Source organism: Vespa mandarinia, chromosome 6 (assembly GCF_050613455.1).
Source record: "Vespa mandarinia isolate Hongniang chromosome 6, ASM5061345v1, whole genome shotgun sequence".
In the NCBI taxonomy this organism is placed as follows: domain Eukaryota; kingdom Metazoa; phylum Arthropoda; class Insecta; order Hymenoptera; family Vespidae; genus Vespa; species Vespa mandarinia.
The window spans coordinates 5,253,677-5,265,000 of NC_140815.1; the positions used below are offsets into that span (position 1 = coordinate 5,253,677).

General features: G+C 37.0%; 1 protein-coding gene across 1 annotated transcript in view; it reads left to right on the top strand.

The window, feature by feature from the left end:
• The first annotated feature begins 8,412 nt into the window (after nucleotides 1-8,412).
• Nucleotides 8,413-11,324, top strand: part of side (motor axon guidance molcule sidestep) — a 17,340-nt gene continuing 14,428 nt past the window's right edge. Inside the window, exon 1 of the mRNA XM_035864759.2 lies at nucleotides 8,413-10,151. Within this exon, the coding sequence (XP_035720652.1) occupies nucleotides 10,031-10,151 (121 nt within the window). The 5' untranslated portion in view covers nucleotides 8,413-10,030. The remainder of the gene's footprint in view (nucleotides 10,152-11,324) is intronic.

Below are 11,324 nucleotides of genomic sequence, written 5' to 3' on the forward strand. Positions count from 1 at the left end.
CACTCTATGCTACAGCGTTGCTATCTTTGCATTATCCTAAAAATCCATATAACTATCTAGTAGGAAGGGATCCTTCGCCGAGAAAACACGATAACAGCTTGTTCGTTACATCATGAAAAGGCAAAATTTTCAGATTGTGGATACTTATAATTTTTCACAGGTTAAAAAAATCCAATCGATCGATTAAATTTGTGAACAAAATAGTATCTAGAAATATTTCGGTTTACAGATCAATATAAAGATTAGGCCATCATTTTTCAATATATAAGCTGTGATGTATAGAATCTGATGTCCAGCGTGCATTAAGCGACTTACGTCTTACGACGATTCTACGACAGATTCTATGACGACAAAAATAGCCTTCTACCGAGTGGAAAGGACCGAACAAGCGAGAGAAACAGAGAGAGAGAGAGAGAGAGAGAGAGAGAGAGAGAAAGACAGAGACAGAGAGAGAGAGAGAGAGAGAGAGAGAGAGAGAGAAGCCGGAGTAGAAAGGAAAAAAGAGGAAAAAGTCACAGAGAATAAGATGAAGAAGAAGAAACGGGCGACTGCGTTCGTGAGAACGAAGAGAATCTTTGAAGGGAATAAGACAGAGGAAGAAAAAAGAAAAGGGAACGAAGGAAAAGGGAAGATTTTGTACGCGCACGCGCGTACGAGGAAGAGTTAGGTAAAGGAAGTGAGGGAACAACTGCAAAGACCCTCACAGATGGATAAGACAGAAGAGAGGGAAAAGGAAAGGTCGAAGAGGAACGAAGAGAAAGGGGACAAATAAAAAGAAAAGGTCGAGGACGGAGTGTGAGATGCGAAGAGAAATCTTCCTTTTCTACAAGGACAGGTGCTTGCCTCTATTTTTGCCTCTATTTTAGCTTAGTCGAGAATATCTTGTCCGACCCTATGTAAAATCACGACATTCCTTTACTCCTTTCTTTTTGTCTTTTTTCCTCTTTTTTTCTCTCTTTTTTGCTCGCAATCCTCCTTTAGCTCGAGCTCGTCTTTAAAACTTTTCACACTGCTAAACTGATGCTTTTGCCTTCTTTAATCCTTTTTTTACCGACTACACTGGGTAGCAAATAATGGTTCTGTGATATGAAGGATATCGTGATAATGGACATTCTAATTACCATGCTTCTTTGCTCGATTACCAAGAAAAATACTACGCCATAGAGTAAACAGAAAAAAAAATTCGAAAATATTTGATAAGAGAATTTGTATCTAAAATTGACGAAAGACTTTTCAAAGGCTAAGATCTCTTTCAGGAAATATCTACTAAAAATCTCATGTTACAAAAAAAAAAATGTTTACAATCCTGTACTTTTGTCGAGTAGCGTGAGTACCGAAAAAGAATCGTAAAGTAATCCATGAGAATATCGAGAAATAAAAATACAGACTTCGAGTGGAACTTGGAGAGTTTTTTTTTCGTATTAATACTACTGATATTCTCGACAAAAATTTGACGATAAAATTGTTCGGCTTTGGGATTAAAAAAATCTTTTTCAAGTTGTACTCTTAAACATGCGAGATTATTCGATGCATGTTTTAAAACGAAAGAATCTTTTTCGATGATGCAAAGATAAGAATGGTATGATTGATCGACAAGGGAAGAGAAATCACAATCACAAGTAATACTATTGTAAATCTTCAATTTGAAAGAATTTTATTAAGTTTTATTCTTACGATATGACATTTGACTTTTTAAAAATTATTAATACATTTATATCGTCATTTTTTCCTTTTCACGAGAAAAAATCCAATGTATGAAATTTTTTCTTCATTAAATTAATGTTCAGCCATACTAGCAGCATATTCTTTTAGACATTTAATTAATCAAAGTACTTTCTAACCGAATGAACTTCGGTCATGTCTCTTGATCTCGATTCTGTTTCATTGAATCGTTTCTTGAATTTAATTTCACCGACAGTATATATAAATTCTAATATGATCGCGAAATCGTTATAGCAATGAAAAGCTATCCCTTTGATCTTTAGCGAGGTCTTCAATTCTTCTCTAATTAAAAAGGAGAAGGATTTAAAGATTTTAAAAGAGGGAAGAAGAGCAAAATAGTTGCACGGGCTCTCCCTTAATGGAACGCAAAAAGAACAGCGGTTCTCCTCGAAAACTCAAAGAATTTAGGAATGCTGAATTCTTGGCGCCAAGAACGTAAAACGTGGTATTTCACATCGCCATCGCCATCGCCCCTTTCTCACTTACTTCGAGATACTCTATCCCTTCTTTTTTTTTTATTTCATTGTCTTATTCTTCAATTCGGCTTAAATATAACGCGACCTTACTTAAATACTTATAAAAACTTGAATGAGATAAGAGGGTAGAAGGTGGAACAAATATATATATACCTACTTATCCGAAAGTATCGAAACTTTTCCTTCCCTTTTATTTTTCAATCGATTAATTCGAATTGATTCGATGAAATCTTTGAAAAATTCCAAGATGTACGATCTTACGATACACACCGTGAATAAAGTAAAATTAAAAGCATTGTACAATACTTTCCTGTTTTCGGTTGACCTCGTTCGAGGAATTCTGTCGAATTAAATAAATTAATGTTCTCTTCCCTTTTCTCGTTAATATACGAGTATACTGGACGTTTGTTTCTTTCTTCACAGCGGCACCTCTTTAAGAGAGAGAAAAGGTCCGAATAAAAAATCCCGCACGCGTAGAAGCTCTAAAACCTAATGTAAAGTGCGAAGGAAGAAATCTTCAGCGCCATCCGGAGCGTTGTGACAGAATCATAACACATGTGTTGGCGAACGTAAGAGCGCACACAACGATTCCTATACTCCGGAAGGAGAATACACGTGCGCATGTATATATCGGTTTGTGTGTGTTCATAAAAGTAGCGCCTGAACTTGCCAGGAGATTTATCGATGCATTAGTACTCGTCCAAAGTCGTTCGACAAAATCGTCTGGCAAAACGTCCTAGATATCATTTCCAAACTTATGATCGGGATCGCTTTGAAACGTTAGAGTTTATTCAGAGATATTTTAAAATGTATCATAGTAAAAAAATAAATAATAAAGCAACGTCAGTTTTTATATTTACATTCACCATTTTTGATCTCATTCTTAAGAGAAACGAATCATTGATGTTTTCAAGTACTCTCGAAATCTACGACCAAAGGAAGGCTTTTACAAAACGCTCGATTTACCAAAAAGAAAGGGGCAGTTACGTGTGAAACGAGACCGTTTGAAGCCGAACACGTCCTACGGACATACGAGAAAGCCTTTTGATATTCGTAGAAGCAACCTTAACCCAGTAACTATCATTGCACGAACACTCGTAATTCGATTCACCAACAGGTGTTGCCGTTCATTAAGGACAAGACGAGACGTTTACGTTCTAGTTCCATCTCGGAGTAAGATGGAAAGGTGTACTATGAAAGAAGGACATTAAATATAATGGTTTCAATTTAATTTATAAGGGGTATCCTTTGGAAAAGTAAAATCTTTATTCTACTACAAACAATCAACCTTTTAATAATTGTCGCAATCAAATCTACAATTTCATGTTCAATCTATAAGTTCGAACGTGGAATTTCTGTCGATTCATGGTAATAGATATTGTACGAAGGGGATGGCTTATACTTTGAGTATGGTAAGAAGAGAAGGATGACGGAAAAGCCTGCAGTCTCATGAATCATGTTGCCCACGCGAAAACACCATAAACATAATAGCGCCTATGTCATGTTATAAAAGCCGTGACTCATCCTTCGACTATGACACTCTCTAGTAGATTTTATTTTTGAAGATCCCATATGCAAGCATCTTTCGGAAGATAAAAAACATTTTAAAAAGTCATTACGATATAAGGAAAGTTTTAATACTAAAAAAAAAAAAAAAAAAAAAAAAAAGGAAAAAAAAACACTTCCGTGATAAAATCAAATCTTACTTGTCCTTTTTTCCTATTATTAAATGGTAAAAAAAGAAGAGAGACTAGTATTACTGAAGCTATTATTGTGACGATCAAGAAACGAGAGAAAAATATCGAAGGCTGAAGGCATGAAAGCGAAGTAATACCACGTTGATGCATCGCTCGGGCTCGACTTTTATCTTTCCAGATTTATCGTGTTTTCGTATCGAGAGATTGTAAAAGAAACATCGAAGAGCCTTCGGCCATGGGGAGCTGTACACGAAAATATCATCGGTAGGTTGGCACCCTCACAACAATTCTTACCGCTCCACGCGGAACGATATCGATCTCTCTTTCTCTCCCTCTTTCTCTCTTTTTTCTCTCTCTTTTTCTCCAAATCGGTCGTTTTCTCCTCTCATCGTTAGTCATCGTTCTTTCGTGCCGCACGTTTCACGAGTTGCGAGAACCCGGGTGGTACTTTTCTGAGTCACTAATAAGTTGCGCTCTTTCGTTTCCATATGCGATATTCTAGAATCGGGGAGAAACTTTAAGCTATCTAAGTCATAAAAGTTGAATGCACATTGCACAGTCATTTCGAAAAAAATCGACTTTTCCAAGTTGAGTATATATTATTAGAATATTTAATAATATTTTTAATTGAACATATAAATTACAATGTATTTCTTTTTATTAATCTTACTTAATATTACAATTTTTTTTTTTCTAATCATTTAAGATTAATTTCGATTGAAGTTTGCGAAAAGATAATAAGATTTATACACTTTTTTAACGATAATAATTTATTTAGTCAATTTTCCTCTCTAAATGTTAACAATTTTAATGTTTAAATAGTTTTTATTTCTTTGTTATTAATAGTAAATTTAAAATATAAACATTTAAAAATATTAATTGAAATTATAATTATATGCATAATAATGTATTAATTATGAGTTAATATTTTTTTACTGCGTTAGAAAGAGTATGATTTGGCGAATATAAATATATAAAAATGATTAGTATAAATTAGAACAAATGTAGCTTTTCTCGCACAATTCACGTTGTTTATTTTATATCATAATTAGAGAGATAACGTATGATGAGAGAGAGAGAGAGAGAGAGAGGACACTCGGATACATGGTCTATGACGACCCACGCACACCACTATGCACCGGAAATGTCATTTTCCTAACCCGCATCCTTGACAATTTGTCTTCTACTCTTAACTCTATCGAGAAACTTTAATATCGCGGAAGTACCCTTCGAAATTTGACTTCTCTCTAAAGAGTCGATTATCGAAATGAATTGAAACGATGCAAATCGAATATCTTTCTTCGAAAGATAAATAAATGTTATTTCTCATATATCAGAGATCTGTTTGAAAAAAAAAAATCTACGTGTCTTTTATCAATTGGGTTTGATTACAAAAACAAAAATTGAAAAAAAAGGAAAAAAAAAAAAGAAAAAAAGAGAATGAACTACTTCATAAACGATGGCGAGAAAATAAATACTGATCCAGTAATTCCTTTTGTGACAACGATACGCGCTAGTACCAGATAGTACGGTTTATGTTTAACAAAGAACAACAGTGGGAAATAACTGAAACATCGAAAACAGCCAGAACTGTATTAACTCCGTTTAAACGTTCAACGGTAACTTCCTCTTGTTCCGGGTTTTGATACAGGCGCGCGCTCGCGTATCTACATTCTACACAAACGAACGATTTCCAAGCGGGATATCGAATAAGCCATATAAAGACCACCTACGGGTAGTCATAAATTTCGCTGCAATTCGTAACAATTACGTATCATCTCTAATTCTATTATTTATACCCTTCGAAGGGCTAAACTCGGTCATAGTTTATTCGAGGGTAGAACCAAGATATTGATCTGTCCTTTCTCTCCATCTTTCTCAAACGAAACAGTGCGTCCTAGAACTTCGATACTAAAGTACATCAACGGGCAGACAAACGGAAAGCATATATCTAGAACGCAGAGGTAAAGAGGAGATCGCTCGAGCTCGATACGGCTTTGGCAAAATCCGTGGGGACTGCTTATAGGAAAAGGAATAAAATTGCGTTGATATCTCCGGCTAGAAAAGGCATAGAGAGAATAACAATGACGCCCCGTAGCTTTCGTAGAATACATTCGTGTCGTCTAAAGATAACGAACGTTATCGTATATCGATGATTTTGCTAGGAGATTCTAAACGCGTGAAATATTCGATATAGAACTCACGTGGTAAAGAAATCATGTCACGTGTTTTGTACGCAACTATATCGTTATATATCGAATATCGTCATTCTGTCTTCTTCTAGAATTATTTTCAAAATTCACGAGAAGAACTTAGAAGAAATAAATTCTAGTTTTCTTCGATCTGTCGCGTCTAACGAAAAGCACGTAAAAATATACAATCTTGAAATATACGAGAGGAAGGATCAATCGCGTTTCTTGAACGACTCGCGAATAACGCGAACTCAGTTTGCTTGATAAGAGTCTCGAGAGAAAACGAATGAACGGTATCTCGCTTAAAGCTATAAGTGGGAATAAAGCTAGCGTATTCGCACGATTAAATAAACGATTCGCTCTAAGCCGAAACGATCCTGAAATAATAAAAGCGTGGAGTTCTTTTCTAGAGATAGTTGGAGCGAGTAGATTAGAAGGAAGGATAAACCGTGTGCAAACGCGCCCGAATGAATTTTTAATGAAAAACGAATCCAAAGTTCGCGGCCGTTCAAAAAAGTGGACTGAAAAAAAAACACGAGGATTCTTGAAACAGATAGCAGAAAGATCACGTATACGTATATCCATGTATCGTTCTACTAAATTCTACTGGAAGTGGATACACTTATTTTAGTTATAAAAAAAAAAAAAAAAAAAAAAAAAAAAAAAATATAGAAAAATCATTCTAGCTTGGGTACGAACGTGCAAAAAAGTATCGTCTACTTGCAACGCGAAAGAGAATTCCATTTTGAATGTGACACGAAATCGATATTTCCTCTTAGTCTTATTTACTAACACTCGCGAGGGTAAATTAACACTCGTCTTTGGTTCGTGGGCGCACGTACTCGACCGAATACACTAACAATAAAGAAATTTACTGTTTAACGCTACGTAAACGAGCAAAGCAAATACCGACCCTTTTGTTCTATTATACTAATAACGCAATGATGCTATCCATTTAATTTTATATTCAAAATTTTAATACATATTCCTTATCCTTCTCTGATTCATTATTTCTTTTTTTCCGCAAAATTTCTCTTAAATCTTCATTAGGATTTATGATAATAGGAAAAAGATTTAAAAATTGAATAACTTATTCGATAATCCTCTTATCATTAATCGATTGGTGATCGATGATTAAAAGGATCAACAAAATCTGTTTAGATGCGGGACACATTCCAGACCCTCGCATAAGAAGGAAAGACTACGCCCTCAAACACGGGCGTCGAGTGTTCTCTCTCTCTCTCTCTCTCTCTCTTTCTCTTCGGTTCACTCACTTCTTCCTACACGATCCAGAATCCGCGTAATCGGGTGTACCATGATATGCCAGAAACTCACCCCACATTCATTCCACCGTTGCGCACTCGTTTTCGTCTCTCCCTTCGTCCAAAACACATGGAGGAGAGCAAGCGAAAGAGAGAGAAAGAGAGAGAGAGAGAGAGAGAGAAAGAGAGAGAAAGAGAGAGTGAGAGTGAGAAAGGGAATGGGCGGGAGGGCAAAAGCAAGAGCGAGACGAAGATAGGTCGCTCGGCACGCGGCGAAGCGGAACGCGCGTATTTCGAAGCTCCTCGGTTGAGCGTGCGCGCGAGTATGTGCGCGTCTTACCATCTGTAGCCGTATATTAAAGTTGGGACGACGATGGGATGACGTTGGGACGCGCAGAGATTGGAAATATATCAAAGGAGGATAGATAGATCGATTATTACGAAAAGTTTTATTTATTTTTCAACAATGACGCTCTGAAAATTCCAAAATCGTCGTTCTTAACGATATATTAATTCTTTATACTAATTGGTTTTTTTTTTTTTTTATTCAAAGAAATATCATCGATAACAAAAGCAAGCAAAAAGTAACAAATTCTCGATCTTTAAGGATAGTTTTATTTAAATCGTAACAATGAAAGCATCGAAAAAAGTTCGAGCTTGTTCTTTGTAAAAAGTATACAATGTCTTTTTATTGTTCCTTCATATTTATTTGCAAATCCAAGAAATATCATTGACAAACCATAGAAACAAATTGGATGGTTGAAGCCAATAGAATTATCCAATGGTAATTTTTAAGATCATACAAGGTGCAATGGCACAAACAAAAAAAAAGTACGCGCGCGTTCAAGCGTCCACGAGCACGCGACGTAGGAATATTTATTGGCCAGTTACGATTGGTCGAAAAGACCACGCGGTATGTGCGTGCGTGTGTGCGCGCGTACGAGCGAGTAAACGTGCGAGCGTGCAAAGGCACACACGCGAATGTGGAGGCTGTTCTTTGGTAAGCAGTGGGGGAGACTACACGCGTGTCTTCGCTTTTGCTTTTAGTTTCGTGCCAGTCGTTGCCGTTGCGACAAGGAGAATCTTTTAAAGAGAAAGAGTAAGAAAGAGATCATCGTCAATAGTACTTTCGCTTTTCGAATTATCGAGAAAAAAATATCGAAATTGAATTATTAAAGAATATCGATTACGGTTTCCGCGATCTGAAGCCTTCGTTCTTTGCCAAGAAGAGACGCTTCAGGAATACTTCGGAATTTCGACCACGCGTTTTCCGTGAGGACGGAAATTTGAAATGATTTATCGTCATCCTTCGTCTATCGAAATTTGCCAACTTTTCCTACCGTTAGACCAATGACAAAATAGTTCAAGATTTATCGTGAACCCTCCGTAAGAGATATAAATAAGTGACGTTTCGATGCTTTCTCAGTAGTACGAGAACGGTGACAAGACAGAAGTAATCCGTTTGTTTAACGATCACAGATATTCAAGGAAATTCTATTGAGAGAAATTTTTGAAAGTTCAATGTTCGGCCGATCAAAGGGGATGAAAGACGAGTAAGCAAAAGCTTTATAGAACAGTGACAAATGTAAATAGAAGGGTAGAGTTTGCTTGAAGATTTAGCCACCTGATCGTTGAATCTAAATCGAACGATCCGTCGTACGAAAAAAAAGGAAAACTATCGCTAAGAATAACGCGTAGAGGCGCAAAAAAGAAACAAATAAGAATAAAAGGTTTATCCGTCTTGGAGATACGGGATCAAAGTTGAGATTCTTGTAAGAGAGGGTGGACGCGAAAGAAGAAGAAGAAAAGGATAGGAATGAAGAGGAATAAAAAAGAGGAGGAAGACAAGGAGGAAGACGAATAAAAAGAAAAGAATAAACTCTCGAAAGAAGAAAGGGAGAAAGAAAGGGACATTCGGCGTCTCGACGTCTCCGACGACGGGACAAGTATTGACCGAGTCAAAGGAAATATCGGCGTGTTGTGAGGGAGAAGTGAAAGGGTTGCCGAATGGGAGTTGGTGCGAAAGAGGAAACAGGAAGGGGACAAAGAGAGGTCCGTTGCTCCGACAAAAAGTGCGACCGGCTCGTTTTGTTAATCAAAAAGATTCCACGAGCCGGCCGCGACGTGTCCGGCGTAATAACGAGCACGTGTGAGCGAACGAGCCACTGTCCTAGCCTCTTTGTGAGAAAAGGCTCGTGAGGATTGTAAAAAAGAGAAAGCTGAATGAACAGTTCATTGGGAATGTCTTAATTTCTACGATTCCCTTGGATTTATTCCTTCGAAAAATAGAACTACTTTTTTAGTAGTCCGGCGAACGAATATCGAGATTTTTCATTTCTTAAATCGTTCTTGCAGCTTTGAGAACGTTTTTAACGGAATGATTCGAAAGAACGCGATATCTTGTGTTAAAAAAGAAAAAGAATAAAAGATACGACGACGACGACGCAACATAATCGAGAATGAGAGGAAAATCTTACGAAAGGAACGAGAGCTCGCGATCGATCCTGTCGACCGCGGTGCATCCGTTCGAGAATCGAGCACGTCCGGAGTTTTTCAAGGAGAAAGCTTCCCGTTGATTCGTTCTCGAGCTTGCAACTCGAATGTTCATCGATCGAATGAGGAGAAACTGTTTTGGGGGCGGTGTTTCGCACGTCGGCAAGAACACCTGAGCTCGATTCGAGATGCGCTCCGCGATCGGATGTAGTATCTTTTCAACGAGTTTGCTGATGTTGCTGACATTGCTTAAAACACGAACGAGCGTAGCGACTCCTATGCCAGAGGAAAATCTCTTTCAAAACAAAGGTACAAATTATTTCGCTTTGGATATTAATGCTAATTCATTTCCATATACGAAGGTTCGATTTCTCCAATGAAACAAATCATTGAGGATTTCTCTGAGCACTGACCCTCGATCGCTTTTAAATAAACTACTAACTTAGCACGAAGCGTCTTACCACTTCTCACTGCGAACCGGAAGGATTTAAATAAACTCGTATGCCTGCATTCACGACCCACTGACTTTTTTGCCTTCGAAAACTTCAACCAAAGCTTTGTTTCTGCTACGTCTTACAACGAGAATAGACCTCCTTCTCTTCGAACGTTCTACTTTCACTTTCTAAGATAATAATAGCGTTGCCTTTACGACTATTTTGCTCCGCGCGAACCTGAAGAGACGAATGCATAATGTTTAGATAAGCTTCTTCTCCTCCCTAATAGACCCCTGATCGATCGGAAATATTTTCCTTGGTAAATTTCAAGAGAACCCGTTTAAATGCTAATATTTGATAAAACTCAAGTAAAACTTAAGGATATACAGGACTTTTAGGAAATAAAAAGAAACAGTTTTTTACTATAACTTTTTGCTGAGAAACCTTTATTATTTATAAGGTTAAACTTTTCTTTGCCTGATAAAACGTACTTCGAAGATTAAAATGTAAATTTTTTCATTTAAGAATAATGATAAATGGCTGATTCTCAGCCATTGGCGTAAATATTTGTCAAAGTATGATTTGACGTGATACCTACGTAAATTTGTACGGCAATCTAGAGCTTGAAATAAAATAAAAAGATTTAAAACGGTAAAGAAAAGTTAAGGGATGAAATAGTTGTTCGATTTGAAAGCATTAATTCAGATCGCCAATTATCCCATTGCTATTATCGTTATTACTTCGTCATTTTTCAAAATTTTGATCTGTAACTTTAATTGAATATTCTTGGAACTATTTAAGAAAATGTAAGGAAAGAAAAAAAATGGATTGTTTTGACCAAAAGAAGTCATGCGTTTAACATGACGCATCAGACGAAAGTTGTATAAAATTGACACGCGATGGAATAGGACAGGACGGGTGGCGATTTGATTTGGCAAGCTTCGCGACGTCGTCCGTTCGTTGAGACTGTAATTACATTATTAATCTCTGGCGCCAACGGCACGGCATCCTGTTTCTTAAAAGAATTCTGCTAGGAATTTCTCGCCAT